The 23,586-nt window shown below is 42.3% G+C and overlaps 1 protein-coding gene across 5 annotated transcripts in view; it reads right to left on the reverse strand.

The window, feature by feature from the left end:
• Positions 1-411: 411 nt before the first annotated feature.
• Positions 412-23,586, reverse strand: part of RUNX1 (RUNX family transcription factor 1) — a 172,744-nt gene continuing 149,569 nt past the window's right edge. For 3 of the 5 annotated variants that reach the window (XM_069871856.1, XM_069871848.1, XM_069871866.1), the window contains 2 exons: positions 9,418-9,579; positions 412-5,918 (listed from right to left, as the gene is read on the reverse strand). In XM_069871856.1, coding sequence (XP_069727957.1) covers positions 5,425-5,918; positions 9,418-9,579 — 656 coding nt within the window. In that variant the 3' untranslated portion in view covers positions 412-5,424. The remainder of the gene's footprint in view (positions 5,919-9,417; positions 9,580-23,586) is intronic. The other 2 variants (XM_069871861.1, XM_069871874.1) reach the window with 1 other exon arrangement.

Raw genomic sequence — 23,586 nt, forward strand, 5'->3', positions numbered from 1 at the left:
CCAATGCATCTCATAAGTAATATGACCTCAAACTATCTGTTTTGGTGCTTCTAAAGTAAGGTTCAACTCATCAATATCAAAAAGGATCCAATCCAAGAAACAAAAGATTAAGGGAGAAAAATGAGGCCTGTAGATGACAGTGAAATATTGAAATTTAATTGAGAAACTTGAGATGTAGTGCAATTTCTAGGCTTCTGTATTTGCAAAGTCTCAGTTCAGTCCTGTTTTGATGGTCACTTCAGAGCAGGAAAATGCCTTCTTTTGTTAAAAAAAACAGAAACCAGTAAAAAGAAAGTATGGAAACATATTTTTGATGTTGAGAGTGATACATGGCCAATACCCTTTTTCTGATGGTTACTTTTTCCCTGAGAGTTTTTTTTCCCCCTGATGAAAGAACGCATCAGGCCAATATGCATACTTGTCAAACATTTTATTTGTCATTCACACTAATTATGATATTGAATTTACAGAGGAAACTGTGGTACAAAGAAAGAAAGAAAGAAAGAAAGAAAGAAAGAAAGTATTCATTAGAACTAACGCAGCAGTCCAGCTGCTCTGTGTGCTAGTTGTAATGAATTTTCCTGTGGCGCTGGACACAGCCATCCTTATGTACAGCAAGAGTCTACTGTGACATGGTATCTAGAGACTTCCTGTAGTGGGGAAAAAAAAATCTACTCTATTTTCTTTTCCTATCTGGTTCCAAAAACCCCGCAGTCATCCCTCCCCTCTTGCCCCCCCAAACCAAAATTCCCTGCAATCAAAAACACAAAAGCAAACTTCCAGAACCTGGTAGTTTCCCCTTCTGAAAATGTTCAGCATGACTGTGTCAAGGGAAAATGTGACTGCTGGAGGATGCTGCAGCGTCTGTTTTGTAAACATAGCCAGTAAATGCTGAACAAATTCACTTTGATGCCGTTCTGATAGGACTGCATCTCCCACTGTGTCCTCCCCTCAGACTTACCATACGGCCACTTCAGACTGAAAGTTTAGGTTTTGTTTTAAAGAAAGATGCAACTGTCAAATGCAGAATACCACAAATAACCCACAGATCTTTGCACATTCATTTTTCCCCTACCACAAAAGTGAAGAGTGTTGGATAGAGACCATGCGATAACTGTTTACAAAAGTGAATAAAATATAGTTAATCTTGAAGCCTAAAATAACTAATTTGGAAAGAAGTAAGTCTCACTACAGTATTTAAGCAAACACAAAGGTGAGTTCATTAAAAACACAGAAAAATGAAAAAAATGCGGAGTAATTACAAGCACTAAATATTTTGCTATGAAGCTTTTGAAATCTATTTACATACATAAATACAAGTAACTCTGTTGATGCAACTCTTTTAGGACAAGGAAAAAAATGCCAAGTGATCAGTACTGACCAAGCAAGGTTAACAAAAATAAGATAAGAAGATGTTATGATGCAGGAAAACAAGCGTTTTGCTCAAATAGAAAAATGATCCACTTCTCCTGAATCTTCAAATACACCAGTGGAAAAGGTCACCCAGAAAGCAGTAAGGAATGTTTCAAGACTGCAGGCAATTGGGAACACTAACAGACTGTGAGCCATTTGGAGGAGAGGGATTTTCTCCTTTCCAGCAGATAATCTGGCATAATTTTATGAATCAAACCTTTGAAGCAGGGATGCACTCTACATCCCCTCTCCCTTGCACTAAAGCTCCTGTACATCACCCTGGAAGTTCAGCAAGAACTCTTGAAGTAATCATAGATGTTGTTTGAGAGCAAAGTAGTGGGGCTTAGAGCAAATGAGAGTTGAGTCTTGTATATTCTTTGAAGTTGTTTGATGCCTCTGCATTGGGACGAGTTGTGTCTTGTGAAAGGAAAACACAAGCTGATAGTAAGGACTTCCATTAACTCTGTTTTGATAGAGGAAGGTATCTAAGGCACTCTGCTGACTGTGACTTGTGAACAGAAGCACAATAGTTATTTTTTATTCCATTCAGGTATTGGGATGAAAAATAATAAAAATATATATATTATATATATAAAAATAATATACTATATTTCAGAGATGTGTGAATAGGGAAGATGTTTTGTCCAAATGTCCTCCTTCTGTCTGCTAAGTGCGCTTGAGATATGAAAGGAATTACATGAGAGCATTTTTACAGCCTCAAAAAATCTTTGCTATCCTTAGTGTGACAGGGGAGGGCTATGAAAATACAGATTTGGATAAACTGTGGTTTCTCATAAGTACCTGTGTGAATACAGTGAAACTCAGAGTGATTAAATGGACTCCTTGCAAGGGATAATGAACTTGGCTTTTACTCTGTAAAGAGGGTGTTTCTTTGTGCTGTGCTTGGCATACACAGAGAGGTTAGACTCAAAAGTTTAGTTGATGGCAAGTATCACTAGTAAGACAGTGGGAAATCCCAGGTTTTTTTTGCATGTCAGTAAAGACATGGAGTAAGTGTGGTGAACAGTTCTACAGTTTCTCATCCTGTTCACAACAGGGAGAGTAAAATTAAACTTCACCTTTAGGACAATTGTGAAAAAAGCAGATATGTAGACATAAGGAATGTTCAGTGTTAGGTCTAATCTGCAGGTTAAGAGATGTCCGCTCCTTGATCTTCTGAATCCCTAATCTTTTAGTTTCAAAAGGGAGTTGTACAAACTATGGGCTAAACGGGGCAAAGGGCTTTGGCTGAAAGCAGTCTGTGGTGATGGACAGGCCTGGAGCTACCACCCACATCAACCTCACTTCTGCCACTGGGCTGAAGTCACCCGGCCACGGCAGCCCTGCCCTCTCTGGTGAGGCATCTGGCTCCTCTGAGGTCCTCTCCTCTCCCTCACTGTTCATGCTCACAGTACTATGCACTTGGGTGGTCCAGTCACAAGGCAGATGTGAGAGCTGTAAAAAATTATGATTTTAATTGCATAGAGACAGAGAATGTGTAAAATAGATTCTGCAACAGAGCTACTGTTTAGTGATGAAGGGCGTTTTTTTAGACTAGTGAAGAGGTAAGATTCCAACTATGTAAATGTCACTACAGGTAGGCTCTTTGTATTTCCATATTCAGCAAGGTCTCCATAATCCCAAAACATATATTTCACTGTTCTGATATAATTTTGATGTTTTCTGCCTTTCTTGTTCAGAGTAAGCTGTAGAAGATGATAAAGAATATTATGCTAAATGAAAAGCACAAGGCCAGGCATATATTTTAACAGAACTGTTTTGAACTTCTGCTGAAATCTCTTGAAACACTCCCTATTTTCTGCAGAAAAATGACCTTATCGACAATGCAAATTCTTCAGCTTGTAACTTTTCAATACCAAAGTGCTACTGCATCCAACTTAAACAAAGAAGCAAAATCTTATATATAAAAAAGAAAACTTGAAAAACAAATGCTTTTAAATAAGTCCAGCTGTTTTGCTGCCTGCAGCCAAGGATCTTTTTAATTTGAATCCTTTTACTTTTTTTAAACATCAAACACTGATCTGAAGTCCTGCTTTCAAATACTCTCTCTGAGTTGACCTGCAATTGTTTCACTCATTTAAGAGGTACATTAAATAATAATCAGCTAATTTGGAACACACACGTGTCAACATCAGCAGTTTGCAATTAATGAGTAGTACAACAACTGCATTCAGACCAAACCCTCAAATAAAATAGTGCCATAAACTTTACAGTGACATCTGATATGTTTGTGCTGTAACGATGGGCAACAATGACAACTCTGTATTAACATGCTGTTAGTATAAGCCATACATACTTGCTACAGGACAGAATATTGCGTGCACCAGCTTTAAATACCATTAAATACCTTCAGAAGATGGTGACAGAGGGACCACTAAGGCCCCTTCTTTGCTAGCCTGCTTTCCAGATGAGTTTGACAACCCTGTTCAGTTCGTTATTTTGTGATGCATGAACTGATCTGTTTTCCAGTGCACTGGATGCAGCTTTTGTATTGCACAGAAATCTTGGCTCCGCTGAGCCAGGAGCGAATCTCATACTGATTCCATCGGAGCCAGGACTTCAACCTTGCCATGCTAACTGCATATTGGCTTTTGCTTTTGAAAGACTAGGACGCCTCAACTGGCACTGTTAGGAAGCCCAGGCAAGCAGAGTGGGGCCATATGAGCTATGGAATATTGAGTCTGCTTTATGAAATATGTCCATCCTGATTACTGATTCTTGTGGTCACCACTGGTGATGAAGGAAACGTGAGGAAGGAGTAGGGAGAGATGACTCCGCTGGGTGGGAAGACACGGGAATTCACAGGGATTTTGATGCCTAAATCATTCTGTGGGAGTTGGGCGCCTAAATGCCTTTACGCATCTAAGCCCAGTTAGCTGAGTAAAATAAGAGTGAGATCATTGTAAACAATATTTCTAGGTAATTAGGACGTCACTTTACCCATCGTTACTCTAGCCTTTTTCAATGTGATAAATTTGACTTTGGCTGCTACCAAAAAAGGCAATTACTGTTCTTTTTTAATATAGGCATATTTAAATAATAATAGTATCAACAAATAAGGAAAGTCTAAATAGCAAGCATAAATATTAACGAACTCATCAAAGTAGTACAGTAGTTGAAAATGACCCAAGGCTGTAGCCGTTGTATTAAAAAAAATCCAAGAGAAAAAAGTTAAATTAACTCATTGAAAAAGGGGCTGATTCTTTCAGTTGACAAACTAAGAAAGAAGCAAGCATGTTTATGAGAAAAAAAGAGCAAAATCTTTTTTTTTTGCAATTTATAAGGTGCCGAAAGAAATAAAACAAATTAGATGCAAAGCAAGATGAGCTGCATCCTAAAAAAAACCCCAAACAAGAACAACAAACCCAAAACAAAACAAGAAAACCCCAGCAATAAAAAATTTCCATATTCTTTGGAATATACAACGTGGTTAAAAAAAAAAAAGAAAAAGAAGAAAGAATGAAGTTCAACATATAAAACCTCTCATTCACAGCATTGCTAAAATAGAAGCGTTCACAGTTTCCCTCTGGGAATCTTCCTATACTTTCTTACAGTTAATATGTCCATAAGATGCAGTAAACTCACTAAGATTCTTTTTAAGTTTTAAGTCTTAAAAATAGAACTGAACCGAAACTCTCTTTAGAGCTGTGGAGACCTTCAAGCCCAGGCACGCTGGAAAGCCACAGGCCTGGAAACAGACTGGGTACTTTTCTACCCACCCTTGCTACCTTTGGACCACCAACTCAGGTGTCCTCCTTTCCAGAACCTTAGTTCCCCACAAGGGATGCTTTGCTGGAGCGACTTCACTTTGCCAGGGGCTGGCTAACACACACCACCTCTCCTGGGAGCACTGACTTCTGGAGGGTTTGCTTCTGAAACTGATGTATAAACATGGCAGGGCCCATAAGATAGATGGTGTTTATGGGATACCTGCGGCCACTGGAAAATTGAAAGCACTTTAGTCCTGGCCCTTAACTACTTAAAATTCATTCAGTATGGTCGCCACACCGCTTCCTCTAGCCTCGCTGTGGTCACCATGTTAGTGGGGGAGTTGCTGTGGCTTCCTTCTGCCTCAACTACATCACTTTGGTTGGGGAGGTTGGGGTTGAGGAGTGTCGATCCTGTGGAGGCATTGGTGCAGGGTGGGTGGATGCGTGGGGGGGACCGGTCTCCCCCTGAGATCATGGAGAACTGATAGGAGCCGGCGGAGGTTCCATAGTAGAGGTGGTAGGAGGGTGAGCTGGTCTGGAATGGGTTGCCTTGGGCCTGCGATGAGCCAGGGTACGGAGGTGGGAGGTAAGTGTGGTATCTTGTGGCCGTGGACATGGCAGACATACCAATTCCTATCCCTGAACTGACGGGCGTTGGTGTGTAGGTGAATGCTCCAGGATAGTGCATCCGAGGGTCAGAGATTGAGGGGAGTGCAGAGAAGGAACGGTCGATTCCCACCCGAGGGTCACTGAAAGCAGTCAAGTCAGAAGCACCTGGGTAATGGAGAAGGGAGAAAAAGAACTGTTGAACTGCCAGAATGGATGTTCACCTGTTCTAGGCAATAACCAACACACAAACTCTGGTCTACGGTAAACAAAAGAGGTGCTACTACTTCCAGATCAGTTATCGTTCACCTGCTCTCCAATGTAGTCATTGTAGTGCTTGTGGATCTGGACCTTTTGGATTAATTTCAGTAAAGCAGCAATCAAAGAGAAGTGCCAAGCTCTTGCCCTGTTTTGTATGGTGTATGTTCTTAGAGACCTTACAGCACATGAAATTATTTACAATTCCTGAGTGCTCTCATCCTCAGTGCGTGGGTGGAGAACAGGGACACAGATCTCAAGCTCCTTGCCCACCACCACTTGACTCACTAGGGACAATGATGGGGCCTAAATATAAATTGTCCAGCTTCTGCATAATTTCTTCTTGTATCCAGTTTTACTTGCCAACTCACATGAGAAGTTCCTTGGTGCAGAAATTGTCCTTTGGGTACATGAACCTGCACAGGTGGGATTTACACACACAGGCTCAGCGAAGCTGTCAGCACTTAGGAGTGCAGTTCCCCAGTGGCTCTCAACACTTCCAAGATAAAGTCAAGATAAACGAGGTTCACTTAAGGTCTTCGTATCTTAGTCCTCATATGATGTCTATATAATTGTTCTGAAAATCTTGGCTCTAGTGAGTATGTAAAGAACAACAATAGTAGTGCCTTTTTAAAGCAGAGCGATATATTTGGGGGTTGGCTTTTTTTCTTCCTTTCATGTGTGCTGGAAGCCTTTCTCATCCTGGTAAGTGAAATGTTTTATAAGACAGTCAAATTATGCTCTGCTTTGTCTGACATCAGTGGAAGCATGCCCAGTCCCATTGTCTCCTTCTCTGGAGTGTAAGGATTAAACAAGCATAGCAGATAATGACCTCTTTAGGAAGGATCTCCATCGTGACTCAGATTAATGGAAGGTGTCAGTCCCTAGAGTTGGCTGCTATGCATGATTAGAACAACAACAATAATAATTAAGAAAAAAATCTTTCCAGGAGACAACTTCTGTCAGACAAGGCGTGGAGTCTGCGGAAGAGGAGCCATACGCTGAAGGAAATACTCATGAGAAGAAGAGGAGAGAAAACAAAGCTCTTGGCTCTGACTGGTTTTAAAGCTAGAGCAGACACACTTCAGAGCCAAGTTCTCAAAGCTCGTCAACAACACAGTCAGCAAACTTTGATGAATTTCTATAGATTTCTTAAAAAAGCTCTGACATATGCTGTATACTTCTTCTTTGAGTTGCTTTCCATATTCTTCTGCAAAATTAATGGTACCCCTGAACACATTTCCTTCCCCTAGACCCCGGCACCTTTAGATTTAACATGGCAAGATACATTATGGTATGGAGTGGAGGGAGTTTCAGAGTAGCTAAGGTTGAAAGTGGCATCTTACAGTCTGATGGATTTTAAACAGTACTTCCACATCTCCTTCCTGAGAAAGAAATCAAACTTCTTGAAACTGTCTGAACACACCTCTTTACAGATGAGGGCTTTTTTTTCTGCCCAGTCTAGCAAAAAGCAGAATAATATGACTTAATGTCAAGATATTTCAAGTATGTCCCATATCTTTGCTCTTTCTTTTGAGGCACTGTGTCTTGAGATGGTAGAGCCTAAAAAACACCTCAAATTTGCTTTTTGTTCTGATGAGAAGAAATTTCTTAGATAGATGGCAGGTGCGTGTGACAGCACTAGGACTAGGGAGAAATTATTGCAAAATACGCAGAAGCATTATAAAAAAATCACTTAAGATGTGTAAAGATGAACACCCACATACAGAAGTAAAACAGGAAAGAAATAATGCTGGTATGTTAACAAAGCTCTTCTAGGTTCCCTTCACAAGTCATGGAGAAAGCTAAAATATCCTGACCATGGGCACAAAAAGCACCAACAAGCCCTAAAGCTCTTGTTCTGCCTCCATGCTCACCGTATTCCACAAAAGAAATGCAGTGTGCAGGTACTCCATGCATACATGGCTATCTTCTCTTAGATTGTCCACTCCTTGGGGCAGCCACCATGGAAGCCTTTGCTTCTCACACCGTGTACAGTACAAAAGGGCCCTGACACACAATGATGACATTTGGGCAGTACGGCAACAATGATGCAAAAAAATGTTGTTTTTCAATATTGAATGAATTCACTCATTTGAGTGCAAGCTCAGTCAACACACCAGTAAAGGTAAAACATGATTAACATCTCCATTCAGTCTGATTATTGTATCCAAACTTATAAGTACACATGCATCAGGCACCCTTGTACAGTGTTTGAAAATCAAAATAGCTGGTAAATATTGATTTCAATCAATTCTGTCAAGAAAAAATACTTTTCTAAGTAAAAATCTTGATGAAATAATTTGTTTTACTTGAAATTTTCTGGTTCCTATGGTCTTTTTTCATCCTTCTCCATTTTCTGTTTCAGCATTTTGCCAGTGGAAAGGAATGTGAAGGGAGGGAAACACAGAGGAGAAAGCAAAAAGAAGTCTTTTCATTTTAAGTGTGTGTCAATGAAGAATGAGAATTTTTATAGACCTTTTTTTTAAAACAAAAAATAATGCCTCTTTTTTTTTTTTTCTTCTGAAAGGTTTCCTGTATTTTCAGCTACCTCTAAGATGTAATTAGCACTGAGACCTAACAAATAGTTTACTTTTGGTGGGCATCGTCCCTATGACTCTTGAAGAACAGGCTCTGTGTGACAACAATAGGATACACAGGAGCGTGTTCAAGAGGTTCTCTCTGATCTTAGGAGAAGCTCTGAGTATTTAAATGAGAGCAATATGTGCAGCCAAAGAAGATATTTTTGAAAAAGCCATGTGCAAATTTGTATTATATGGCTCTCATTCATTTTAAGAAAATTCCTGCTATTGAACACACACATATTGGTTCAATATGCGTGGGTTTGAGTCAGCAGATGGTCAGTTGAATATGGTGGAAACCAGGGAAGTAACTTTCACTTCCATGCTATACTTTTATGTTGGCTTGTAAAGTTCTGCAGTACAATTTGATGAAGATGTAACAAAACAATCCAGTGCAACACTGAAAATGTCAAACTCCACCACCCTATGGTCCGTGTGTCCACTAATAATCTGCTGTGCTCTGGTCTGAATTTAGAGTAAGGGAAGAAAACAGAACTGAAATATCTGTGGCATTCATTTCTTGGCATATACAATAGCTCTTCAGCACTCCAAACTATTTTTACAGTTCCACACATCTTCAAAGTGCTGCTTTCTCATTTTTTTTTTTGACAATGATATATTGGGTCCTAAACTATATTTCTTCACTCTTTGCACAAATCCCAGCAAAGAGTTGGAGATGGCTTACTGGAGAGGGCCCACAACTGGCTTCACTGCAATTGGAGAAAAACTGCAGCAGCACCCTAGGACATTGCAACTGGTTTGTATTGGAGTCAGCCTTGAGGTTTCAATGAGGCTCGGTGGGGGGACACTAACTTTTAGATACTTACTTGACAGCCGGCTTGAAAGCTCTGCGGTGAGGGATGTCATGCCGCTAGCCCTGCCAGGAGATATTGGTGTGGCGGGGTGCACAGAGGGGGTGGCAATGGAGCCCAGGTACTGGTAGGACTGGTCGTAGGACCATGGTGGAGATGGCTGTACTTGCCTTGTGTCTGCAATGAAAAAGAGACCTATAGGCTGTTTTGAATGATAAAACTTGGCAATCAAATACGTGAACCAAACCACATGGTGGAAATAGAAACTTAAATGCCAAGATAATTGCATTTCAGTTCCTTAATCCCCTTTGTCAAGAGATCTTCAGGGTAATTGCTTTCTAAAATATTATTTGTGCATCTGTGAGTTTTGATCATCTGCTTTTTTCTTGTGGAGCTTTTTGATATTTCACATTGACAGTGGGCAGTGAGAAGCAGTCAGGAAAAAGCAGATTAAACTTTCCAAGGTGAAAGTCTACTAGATGCTGAGATTCATTAGTATTTCAGGATGTGTGTTCACAGGCCCTTTTAGACAAAAGGCCATGTATTCCATGTATTTAGCCATGTATTCCATGGCACCAAGGAGACAAAGATACTGAACTGTGAGTGTTTCTGTGCAAGTGTGTAAGTAGAAAGAGAAAACCAAGGTGCAAATATGTATGTATGAGAGAGACAGAGATGGAGAGTAAAACTGGCATCCTCCAGAAGGCAGACTCCTAAGTGGATGAATTTGACTTTCTTGATCTTTTGAAAATTCCACTCTTAATGAATTGAACAGGTATTTTGTACATCTATTTTATATATGCCAGAATACAAAAATAGAATTCAGAGAGATGGATACATCTACTAGCAATTGCTGAACTTCAGAAACAGAAAGCCTTACACAAACTCTATGCCACTGCTAGGCTAAAAATGTAGACACTCTATGAGTACAGGCTTTTTGTAGAACCCACTGTTTCTTGGAAGTAAAATCTCAAAATGCACAGATGCGTATAACACTTCCAGAAAAACACTGACCTATTATTTTCTATCCTCATGACTAGTTTGGCCGATATTTGAAATCAGAGATGCACAGCAGGGAGCTCACCCAAACCAGTTGCACCAATGCAGAAACAATTATTTTCTGCTTACTTAATATTTGCATGTAAGGCTGGCATTCTTCAGTGTACAGAAATGTCTATTTTTTTTTTAGTAAATCAAAGCGAGAAAGATTTCATCCCCCTTTATTTACTCAGAGGTTTCTTTTTACTATTGCTAATAAAATCCTTTCTATTTTCTTCAGCTCTGAGAATGCTGTCCTGCAGCTTCCTCTAGCTAATTGCTTTTTTGAAAAAAAAACCCCAAATATTAGATGAAATGCATTCAGATAAAACTGATATCAGCATGGAAGGGAAACTTCCAAAGACTGAGATGAAGGACTTTGATCTTCCATCAGAAAGCCCATCTGGAAATTATTTTGTTGTGCTACATGGAGATGAGTTTTACATTTTGTTTGTTTCATCTGTTTAGAAGGAAAGATTTATATGATACTCCAAGCTTTTTAAAAAATAACTAGTGAAGTCACTTGCAGAATAAACCAAAGCCTTGTAAAGATTTTTCTGCTAAGTAACATATTACAATTCAGATATTATTACTATTTCTTTTTTTTTCAGGCAAACTTCCTTCAAAATAAATTCAATTGACTCACGCTGTTTTAAAAGCAACATCCAGTTGGATTGAATGGACTTCAGTAGAAACATACAAAAAGACATAAGCACAAAGCAGTCTTATTCTGAATTACAACATCATCTCATTGTTAATCTATGGTCAGTGTTTATTAAAGACCACAGTGAGACAGGTGAGGGTACTCAGTCTCCAGGGGTAGCAGTAGGATAAATACCACAAAGTTTTGTCAGAGTAAGTGCTGTAATGGTAGAACATTCTGTGTTTTGGTTCTAAAAAGGGGGTTAATTGAATCATTACTCCCTTATTACTGTGCACTATCCCATTGATTTCAGTTCAGCAATGAGTCTGAATACTAGAATCCTGACATGTACTGGAGGGGTCCCAGCCCAGGGGTGGAAACTCCCTCAGTTAGTCCTCTTGCCTGGGGAGCACTTGACGTGCTCAGCCAAGGCTGTCACCACAGGTGACAAAGCCTCCCCTCTGTCACCTCTCTCAAAGTCTCTGCTCTATACTGTCACTGCAGAAGCCACTGAACCCTTTTGGCTAGAAATGCTTTATCACTTGCTTTCATGTGCTCCATCCTTAGGTCTTGCCACTGTCACTTTTCTCCTGTTTCTTACATTGTTGTCTTGTCAGTAGAGGTTTTGTCCTGTACCATGTTCAGCATGCATAGGATCCTGGTCTATGAAACTGCCCCAAGTTGAACAAACACATGAAGATGCAGGAAAAGCCACTGAAGCCAGTACATTGGCAGAAAAGGAAGTAAGACTTTGCCAGAGATTTACTAAAGACTGACAAAACTAGATTGAAATATAGTCTCTTCTCTTTTAGTGCTACTAGAATTAGCTTTATGCCATCTCCCAACTAGAAACTGGATAATGGACCAAATGCGTGTCTACTAACATCTGAAAAGAGATTACCAAGGTATCTGAAACTACCTCATCCATTAGCTATTATTACTGACCACTTAGAAACAGTGACAGACAGCCCGAGGGACTCCCATTATTAATCTTCTAATCCCATTAAGTCATTCTTAAGTGAAAGTTCAAACTACCAAACAATTTTCTGTCTTGGTACCTGTATTCCCAATCCCTGTATTTGCTCTTAAAGATTGGCCTTTTGACATCAGACTGGTTTAACAAGTCACAGTCTATTTGGTGATGTTAATACAGTGCATTATATTATATCCACATATTAGAGCAGGTTGTGCTGACTAACCCCAGGCATCACCTTCACGGTTGTTTAATAGTTGGAGAAAAGTATCACTGTAGTAGACTTTTAATGGCAGCTTTTCAGTATCAAGAGACAAATTCATCTCCCAGGAAAGGCAAGGTTTGCATTTCCAGCAGCTCCAGTGGGATCTGGTCTAGGGGTCCTGAAACAGCATGTTATTTTTGAGATATCTGTTTTAATTCAGTTTTTAGGTTTCCCGAAATTAAACTGGAACAGGTTCAAATCTGTCACAGAACTAAGCTACTTAAAAAAGGCAACAAACTCTTCCCGAGTCCATCTCTTTTCTGCTTTCAAAATAAAGAAGTGCATTTCTCAGTAGTTCAGTGTGGGGAACTGAATGTGAGGGTTTGTATGGCCAAAGTCAATTTGGTGAAAAAATGCTGCAAATAAATGGGAGCTGCTTCCTAACTCTGAATATCTGTGAAGAGATTTGCAGGGAGAGCTACTTCAACAAAGGGAAATAACAGGGCTTTGGGCCCACATGGTTTTAAAGACAAACAGGATTCCAAAAACATTTAAAAGCAGATCAAAACAGCACGAAACCAAGGAGGTTGCTCCAGTTGGTGAGCTGTGCCCAGTCCTCCCGGTATTTCTCCCATTAGCAAGTACTTTCCATTTCTGCTTTTTACGGTGTGAGAAAATGTATTTAAAACATGAAAACAGTTATTAATTGCAATAAAACACTCCAGGGCGAGAATTATGGTGCAATAATTCACACCTTGCTCTGTAGTCACGAGCTCTCGGCCTCTAACCTCATGCCTAACAAGCTATTAAGCAGAAAGTACTGAACCATCTTTCATGCCTCGTCATGTTTTATTGCCATAAAAAGATTGCGTTCGGCTTGTTTTAAGAAGTTGTAATTAAGCTCTACAAATGTTGCATAATGTTTAATAGTTTAATGAAGCAAAGGGAGGGAAAAAAAAAGTTAAAAAAAAAAAAGCCTGTCTTCTCCTTTCATGATGCTCCCTCTGGTCCTCGTATTTAGCATTTTTTCCAGCCATTTTTCTACGAGGAAAATTAAAAGCCTGCCCCGAAGGAGCTCTCTCCGGGCCCTCAGTGCATCAGTAGGTGGCAGTGGAGCCCTTGCAGAAGCTGCAGCCCGCGGCTCCCCGGCTTCTCTCCCCCAGCGCCCGGCTGCCTCCGAGACCCGCTGCAAAATAACCAGCTCCAGCATGAATTTTCCCGGAGCAGCCACAGCCCTTCACACGACCTTTGCAACGCTTATTAGTCATTCCCACCCGGGACGCCGCCAGTGCTGTCTAAGCGCAGCCCAGCTCGGCGAAGAAGTAGCATCTCCCTTCGGAGCAGCTCCGGGCTCAGTGGTTATCCAAGAGGAGAGATGTGTACGCCCAGAACCAAAGATACTCTTGCTCAGCAGAACCATAAGCAGGGCAAACAAACACCTGCCAGGCAATGGAGTTGTCCTGGTGTGGCACGGGGCATATTTTGGCTTCCAGAGTTATTATTAGTAGTCAAATGCAAAAAGAGAAGAACTCCCTTTGTGCTCAGCGCACAAGATGATGGGTCAAGACCTCAGTCAAAACAGCAGCATATCTCCTGAGCTCACACAAAACACCCTTTAGTCTGTAAAGCTGATCCTGAGCATGCAGGACACAGAAATCACTGGGACATAATAAACATGAAGCTGCCCAGAATGATATTTCTCACTAGCAGAGGCTGCCCAGGGAGGGGGTTGAGCCACCTTCCCTGGAGGTGTTTAAGGGACAGGTGGATGAGGAGCTGAGGGGCATTGTTTAGTGACTGATAGGAATGGTTGGACTCGATGATCCGGTGGGTCTTTTCCAACCTGGTGATTCTATGATTCTATGATTCTAACTGAATCTTTTTCAGAAGGAGGCACACACTGTAAAATGCAAAACAACGCTTCTGCTCTCCTTCCAAAAGAAAATGCCATGATGCTGTCTGGCACTCAGAAGGTTTCAATGGGGCTGTGGCAATTCATAGGGCCACCTCAGGATGTTGCTTGAGATGATAGCAAAAATGACTCTCATCTCATCATTTCTATATAACAGATATAACAATCCACACCAGGCTGCCTAAAAGAAAGACCCTGCAAGATTTTGTATTCTGATCAGAAAACAGTTCTTTTTAGGGATATTAAAAGCTTTAATCTTTGAATTAAAATCACATAACAGGTCCCAGCGCACCTACGTGCCAAAAGGAAAAATGCTTACGTGGATGTGCATGGTTTGTGCTGGGCTGGACCCCATGCTCCCCTGAATCTGTTTTATGCCCTTGGAGTGCAGGGAGATCCATTTCTCCATGTGTCACTGCAGGTCAGACATTGCTGCCTGCTCCCAGCCAAGAGGCGCTGCGTAGTCAAATCTCAGTATGATACAGCATGTTCCTGGAAGCTTCATAAAGGAGCAGCAGGATGTGAGTCAGTAGGCCGTGGTGCGAGGCAGGATGGCGACGGAGCAGGCAGCAGCCGGGGAGGGAGCAGGTATGCCTTTTTGACTCAGCCAAGCTGCCTGCCTTTCCACCTTCCCCTCCCTGCCAGGCTGCACTTGCCCACGGACTGCCTGCACCTCCTCTCTTCTCCCTTGCCCCTCCACCTCAGAAATGAAACCTGCCTGCTTGAAAATATAACAACTTCAACAAACTAAGTTCTGCAAGTAATTTTTCCCAAGCCGGGGTCAGAGGAGACAAAGGAGGCAGCTCCAAGTACAGAGAGCTAATTAGCCACTGTCTGTGTCAGTGAAAATCCCCCCATCCTTGGCATAGCGAGATGAAGACGAATTGTGAAAGAGCCACTGCTGTTGCCAGACTTTTTTTCTCAAGTTGCAAAAATTTCTGTCAGTCATACGCAACAACCCTGAAAGTCGCATAGCATCGAGCTTTGCAATTCCTCCACCGTCCTGGCAGGCACTTTAAAGGCAGCAACTGGCAGAAGACATGGGGTGAATGAAAGCTGGGATTAGTTTACTGGTGTCGAACTCGGAGGCAGATGAGGAGAGAGTCAGATCCTTAACTGCTTTGAAAAGCTTCTCTGAGTCTGGGATTTGTCCATCCTGCTCCCCTCCCTCGTCTGATGTGCTAATCTTTCTAAAGGGAAACAATTTTTATAGTTGCGACTTTCCTTTCCTTTGAATGTAAGGCAGGAATGGTCTTGATTAGACTTGTTCATTCAGAGAGGTGTCTTGCTTAACAGAGCAAATGGACTATGAGCACAGAAATACTCTGTGTAGTTTCAGGCTCAGAAGAAAGATCCTGCTTGCCTAAAAACTTTAATTCAGTCTTTCCTTTTTCCCCCCTTTGCCAACATCTCTTAGGTGCCTGTCTCTGTCTCTTGTTCTTGCTTGCTTCCTCTTGTTACCTCCTAGCCCCAACAGCTTCAGGTGAAGGTTTCAGAAGTACAAAGGACCATGATGTGGTCCCTACGTGGGTCTAACCTAGATTGCCTTTGAAGCCAGGCATCCAAAATGACTCAATCTCCCTCCCTCACTCAGGACCCAGCAAATCCTCAACCTAATGCAGCACTGTGAAAAGGTGTGTCATCTCCCGGCAGCTGAAAGAATTAGTCAGTAGCTTAAATAAGGGGGACTTTCCAAAGGACAAGTTCATCACTGGCAGCAGCAGCAGCCTCACAAGGCTGGTATTCTCATACCCTTCAGCGGTGGAACACGAGGAGCTGGAAAATTACAGAGCAAACTGTAAAATTCCACCGGCAGCTACTTCACCCTGCAGGGTGGTTTCCCTCCATGTGCCAGGCTGTGGAAACCACTGTCACACCACAGAGCCACCTCCCAGCACAACAGCTGGAAGACCTGCTGGTTTCACAGAGGTGGGTGCAAGCTCTGATTTGCCCCTAAGGAAAGTTTTTCAAAGCCTTCTAATTTCCACCGGGAATTTATAGGAGATGAGCATTCGCTCCTCTCTATGGCCTTGAAAAGCCCCTTTTAGACTACTAACAGGTGACAGGACTTATTCTGGTTGAGAACGACAGTGACAGATACGTCGCATGTCTGGAAATCTTTAAACTGGGGGGATGGGGTGAAAAAGCCACCCAAATCCCCAGCTATTCTCTGTAAGAGAGACCTTTGGCAGCGACCTCCTGCCTCAATGTTTACTTTCATTTTATTTCGATATTACTGTGGCTTTGTGGAGTATTGCAAAGGCTAGAGAAGCTCTAGATGTATTTTAGCCTTTAAAAAAAAACTCCTGTGGGATAGGAGACTGAGGGAGTTTCACCACACTGAGGCATCACACTCTGAAGAATAAAGAAAAAAACTATCAGCCTCAAGCAGAAACCTTTCAAAAACCACTTGCTGAGGCTGTTTTTTCTAGCTGCAGTGCTAAGCATTGATGCAGAACTTCCCAAATCAGGCTAGGTGCTGCACGAACATCCAGGAAGACACCAGCCACCGAGAAGGATCGAATATATAGTAAAGATAACCACAGAAAACTACAAAGAGTGATGTAACAAGGTGCTGGGGCACACAGCATTTCTACTGTTCATTCAGTATTTTGCATTCAGTTTCTTTGTGTCATCTACCCCCAACTCACCGTCTGTGTTAGCTAATTTCTTTCCGAAGTTGTACTAGAAAGGGTCTTGAGGACAAAAATGATGAATATCTCTCAGTGCCTTTGAGGATATCTCTCCTCCAGTGCTGAATGTAGAGAAAGACTGGAAGTCTTATATGAGGATTTTTTTGCTAGCTTTTATTTAGAAATAGATGGTAGGGAAGGGAGAAAAACAAACAACTGCATCCTAATGGTTTGTTTGAATTTTCCTCACTTTCTTTGTGGAGATGATACCAAAGGCAGCAGGAAAAATCACCTGTTCTAGCCATGCGTATTCTGGAGATCGGAGGAGAAGTGTGTACTCCTTCAAGTTTAAAGCTGCCTGAATAAGCTATTTAGACCAGCAGAACTGTATATGCACAATGTGCTGTAAAGAAACAAGTAGCATTTTAGTAATGGCAACTGGCTGTGGCGTCCCCTAAAAAACCTCTCAGGTTTTGCTCCTAACTTGATGCCAGAATCAGGAAGTGCAGACAACTCCAAATACTGAACTGTGAAAACTCTGATTTCACAATCAACCTGTGTGCTGCCCTAGCAGGTTAGCACATAAGCTGCTCAAATGAAATATAAACCATCTCTCCTCCTGAGTAAGCACACTCCTTCTGGACTGGCGTCACTGCTGCTTTGAAGAACATGATGGTATTATGGGCAAACTGCAAGAGTCTCTGGGTGCCAGTGACACACAGAAGTTGGAAAGCTGCGTTTTGCAAATTAAGGATGCATTGTTCTTTGTCTTCAGAGGTATGAGTCACCCTGGAGAGCTGCAGTTATTTGTTCAAGAGGGAGACTCCATTCCACCACCCGTCCTCCTTTTCCCTCCCTTCCCACATCAACAAGGAATGAAGTAAAAAGAATGCAACCTTGACCTTCCACTCTTGGCTCCCCTGGAGGAGACATGCCGCCAGACTCAATGTCGCTGCAGTGTTCTCCGCTATCTCTAAGCATACGGCTAAAGCACAAACTGAAACAGTGAGGAAATCAGGGGCAGATACCACATGGATGTCAGTGGCGAGCAGACTTCACCCTTTGTCCCATTGCACCCAGCCTAGGAGGTGGTGTGAATGCAGAGAACCCCGTAGCTCTGCATGTGTGTAGCCCTGGTGAAAGGATGCCAGTACAAGCACGCACACACAAGTATATGCACATATATGTGTACACACATACACACTTGTCTGCTTGTGGCACGGCACTGCAGTTTTCTTGAGCTTCAGTGGCACCACGGAGAGAGCAGGTCATGCTGGGAGGGTGTATGATCTGCAATGTCCTGCACAGGGACTAGGGGGTGGAACCTATTAGAAGAGTTACTAGTACTACTATTAGGAGAGTTCTACTCCCTTATCCACCTCAGTAACTCCACACCTAGAAATTACATGTCTCCAACTCTACACAGGATTTGCATGCGGATTGTGGCAGCTTCCCCTGACCTGCTACCCCAGTCTGTATGACAAACCCTGCTGGACAGCAGAGCACTTCAGTTCCTGTCCCACCTGTCCCCTCCCCAGCTTCTCCTCATTGCTGCTCTAGGTCCCAGCTACTGCCTTCCTCTTCGCCTTTCCCTGAACCACACTAGTACGTGATCACCTCCCAGCTAATTAATTCCTTGATCTTCACTCTGCCCCTTGAGGAAGGGTATTATTGCAGTCTTCATTTTAGCAGAGAACTGATGCATGCAGAAAGGAAGGCTCTGGTTCAGCAGAGCACTCAGGGCACAGAGATCAGTGCTTGGCTGAGTTTGAGCACATGCGCATTACCTGATGTCACCCCAGCAGGGAAAGTTCACCTGTAAAAACAGCTTGGGGGAGAGGTATCCACTTTGTCCTAGTTAGCTCAAATCCTGAAAGCAGTCTACGTGAAGCACAGGGTTCAGATGGGGTACAGTGCTCACTGAGAAGCAGGTCAATTAGCCTATCTCACTACCTTGCTGCTGGTGAGAGCAGCTGCTTTCAGCCTGCCAGGTGTATCACGCCCTGGAAATACAGACACAGAACTAGGGTGCTAATTGTGTACAAAGTGCAATGCTGTCTCCTTGTGCCCTGGCTCTTAGGGGAGGATTCATCCCACCTGAGAGATCTACAATGTAGGTGTCTACCTCTGAGCTACTTGTCTAGACTCTAGACTTTATTGCCAAAAGGGTAAAACAGACACATGCAGAGTACAAGTCATCTCATTCTAAGGAAGACATCTAAGCCAATCCAGGCGGGTGAATCACACCTGATGAACAGCTGGTTTTCTCCCTGATTGTAAAGATACCAGATGACTGTGTCAGACAGAGACACGCAAAACATGGATGCCTAAAGTTAGGTGAAATGAATCCTAGGTTAGTTGCATCTCTACAGTTTCTCTTTCATGGGGTGGAGCAAGACCAAAGGAAGTGGCAAGATATCTCCTGGTCCAAGACCTGGAAGCCACATTGAGCTGCTATCTACAGACATAGGATTACCTGCATCTTCCTTGCTAGGGCAATACCCTTCATGCCTGTGGGCTGGTCCTGACCCTGGCTGGTCCTGGGAGGAGATTGCCAATACCCTGGTGCCCAGCCCCAGAGCCTCAGTGGGACTCTGGGTGTTCAAAAAGACAGTCAGGGGTTCACGTTGCAATGAAACATTTCCTAGATATATGTCCCTCAGAGGTCTGTACTGGGACCAGTGCTGTTTAATATCTTCATCAATGATATTGACAGCGAGATTGAGTGCACCCTCAGCATGTTTGCAGACGACACCGAGCTGAGTGGTGCAGTTGCCACACCAGAAGCACAGGATGTCATCCAGAGGGACCTGGACAGGCTGGAGAAGTGGACCTGTGTGAACCTCATGAGGTTCAACAAGGCCAAGTGCAAGGTCCTACACCTGGGTCAGGGCAATCCCCACTTTCAATTCACGATAGGGGATGATGCGATTGAGAGCTGCCCTGCAGAGAAGGACTTGGGGGTGCTGGTTGATGAGAAACTTGACATGAGCCGGCAATGTGCACTCTCAGCCCAGAAGGCCAACTGTGTCCTGGGATGCATCAAGAGAAGCAGGGCTGTGGCTGCCCCATCCCTGGAGGTGTTCAAGGTTAGGCTGGATGGGGCCTTGGGCAGCCTGATCTGGTGGGAGTTGTCCCTGCCCATGGCAGGGGGGTTGGGCTTTAAGGTCCCTTCCAACCCAAACTATTCTATGATTCTATGATTCTATGATCCCAAGACAATTAAATATGAGGCTGAAAGTTCCTTGGAATGATTATTACCACTGGAAAATCAATGCCATAAAAAAAAAGGAGCAGAGTTGAATGAGGAAGTCTCTGCAGTCTGCTGGGACAAAGGAGTGACTGCAGTATGGCCTCAGGTATCTTACAGGTTGCTCCTGATGATGTGAGCTAATTACTCCATATTAAAGTTCTTTAGCCTACAGATAAACAGAAAAGTTCTCATCAATCTCTCATTTTACACTTGTAGTGCTCCCTCCTCTTTTTCAACATGAAAATAGTGGAAGAAAAAACTTACTCTCTGGAGCTTACAGTCATTTTATCCACCACAAAATACTGACCTTGATGTGGACTAATTAGGATTGCAATAGATTATTAATACAAGTTGGTAAGGTGGAGTTTTGTCAGCATAAAAGAGGCCTTTGAAGATAACAGTCATTTACACTTTCATGATCTCATCCCAAGTGCTCAGAAGAAAGCCTATAAACTAATAAAGTAGAATTCATCCAGGGGCACTCTGCGCACACAGTGGAGTATCACTCTCCAAACTCTTATTCAGGATGGCAAATGAAATCTGCTTGGATTCTTTTAAATTCCAACACAAATCAGGATTAAAACAACTTTCGGTAATAAGGACATCTCTGATGATCTAAAGACATAGTGGTTCATTCTATTGACTCAGAGAAAGTAAGTGACATATCAAATACAACCTTCATACTTTAACAACTGAGGTCACCTTGAGAAAAATGATACTGAGCCCAGTGGTATGAAACCTCTCTCCAGGGTACAGCTTTGATTTACAAGGGAAAGTAAGGTCTTCTTCATGTGAACATATATTTGTGAAGTCAGCTTGACTTATAATGCATGGATTTTTAAAAAAGTGGGTAACTAAGAAACTGTTGCTCATTATAGTACTAAACCAAAATGGACTTGTTGAAAACTCTGGTAAATGATCTGCTCCTCCAAACTGTCAAGTTGGTTTTGAGGAGATCTGCAAAACTGAAACGGAAAATGAGTCAAGCCTAGAAGTATGTGCTGAAAGCCCCAACTCACTGGGTTGTCAGGGGCATTTGGTCCAGAAATACATTAAAAATACCATTCAAGAAATGCTTTGCTTCCTTTATGAAATCCCTTGGCACTTGCTGTGTAACTGAGGAATGCAACATCCTGCCGCCCTGCAACGATAACCAATTCCACCTGACCTATAGCACTGGCAGGTGGCAGCAGGACATCTCCCCTGGCTTCCCCCCTGAATCACAAAAACCAGAGGAGTACAGCCAGAGGGAGAAGGATTAAAAGGAAGGTAAAGGTTCATCTTCTTGTTCCAACCTTACTCCACAGCAATGGAAGCAGGAGTGCTCAAGGCATGCACTAGTTCCAGCTCAGCTTGCGTGTTCACTTTGCTGGCCGTATTTGGAAGTGATATGAATTGATTTCAGAGCAGACTAGATCTAAATCCAAAGGGCAAAAGATGCAAGTGGCACCAGCTTTGGCGTTAAAAGTGCTTCTCTCTTTAGTGCTACTGAAGATACCAAGCAGGAGCTCAGCAAATCAACACACACAGAGCTGTTCTGGGACTGAAACCCCTCGGCAGTCCTTCCAAAGCGAGGGGTGAAAATAAGACTCCTGAATAATACGGTGCAGTGCCATGAAGGTGCAAGGCTCAGCCAGCAAAGCCCTGAACATGCACTCCACATCAGGGTAGCTGAGAAGAAGTCTGCTCCTAACAGGGAGGATACGTCTCTGCCACCCATCAGGGCAGCAATGCCTGGAGAAGTCACTGGGAGAAGACACTCTTGATGACACAACACCCATACACCTCCCTTCTCCTGGAGCTTTTTCTGCAGGGGGACCAGAACAACCAGGCTGCTCAGAAACATGTGCTGTGTCCCCAGATTTTGTGTACCTATGTCCTGATCATAATTTCTGGTTGGCATTCAGGTAGATGCTACCAGAATGGGTGGAGTAAGGAATAACAGTGTTGAAGGAAAATTGTAATCCAGTAAAGAAAAGAAGTGTCAACACATGTCAAATGTTGCAAAATGTTCCAATGCAGAAGAAATAAAGTAATTCCCAGCAGCTGTTGTGTTGTCAGACTAAGGAAGATTTCATTTTGGAATAGGAAATATGTGATGTTCTATAAAAATAACAGTTTTGTTTCACTTTCTGTATTAAAAATCTTAAAAATTAATATTTAATATACAAAACACTCGTGAATGGCTTGAAAAGCCAAGCTTGCTACAACTTCTTTTCAAATTACACCCTGGGACTAGTCTGTCTGCTTACAAATATCACGTAATATCATTGTTCTCTGTTAGCAGTTCTGAACCTATGAAGCACTGACACATCAAAAACATTTTAGAAACTTAACTAAAAACAGCTAAACTCCACTGAATTTGCTGAACCGAGCAGTTTCAGACAGCTGTGGCCTGGAGAATAAGATCACAAGTCATCATTATAAGCAAAAGGAACATATTCCCATTTAAGAAACAATCTCAGAGCTAAACATAATGGTGATATGTAAGCAAATATTAAATAATTATTTAAGTAAGAGTCAGCATAAAACCAAACAAAGTATTTACTTTTGAAGTAAAAATCCAGTGCAATGGCAAAAAACAAGGTTATTGTAGGTTGTAAATTGTGGGCTTGGTCAGCGAAAAAAAAACTTCAGAAATTACCCTAACTGAAATATTTTTCATGTCTACATCTTCACAGTTTTAAAAATTGGCAACACATTGCAATAATTAATTTAAATTCAACCAGAAATTATATATTTACCATAGTTATTTTGCAACTGTTGATATTTTGGAACTGCCAGAAGAACAAAACAAAAGGCCCCTTCATTTATTTGTGCAGCTCTTTAATCTGTTTAAATTAATATGCTGTATTACTCATTTTTTCCCCAACATGATCCTAAAATGATTGCTTAGCTGCACTTGCATTAGGCTTTCCTGCCAGTGAATTAAATATGAAATGGTTTATTCCCCCATTCTCCACCAGCTCTTCCCCCATCTTCACAAGCTCATTTAGCCAGTCAGAACTTACAGATAAGCTGATGATGAGACACTAGCAGGTAAAACCAGACAATTACCTAGGCAAATGTTTGAAGGATTTGGGCCCTGCGGCAAAAATGCTGTTTACTGAAGACTGAAAGCACCATTTCTACTTAGTACAAGCCAGTGTGTCTGAACTCAGCAGTTCTGGATAGTGGCCACCAGTGGACTCAGAGCAAGGTTTACAGGTGCGAGATAACATCATGCTCCTGTCTGCATTTCATCACCGCAGGGTCTTTTTCTGTATTCTTAAACAAAGGCATGCAAGTACCAACAGAAGTATACTTTACCCTCTGTCTTTATATTCACTCATTACACAGTTAATCATTTATTTTTATGCTGAAGACCACCCTGACAAGCTGTAAGGGCAGATCCTCGGCTGGCCTCATTAGCAGAGCAAGGCCAGCTTACATTGGCTGAAGAGCTGTCTTTTGGTCTAACTGTGCACCTTTCAAAACTCACTGGACACGAGCAGGGTTGCAGTGCCTCACGATCCCCTTTTGTCCTT

This window comes from Phaenicophaeus curvirostris, chromosome 1 (genome assembly GCF_032191515.1).
Source record: "Phaenicophaeus curvirostris isolate KB17595 chromosome 1, BPBGC_Pcur_1.0, whole genome shotgun sequence".
Taxonomy (NCBI): Eukaryota; Metazoa; Chordata; class Aves; order Cuculiformes; family Cuculidae; genus Phaenicophaeus; species Phaenicophaeus curvirostris.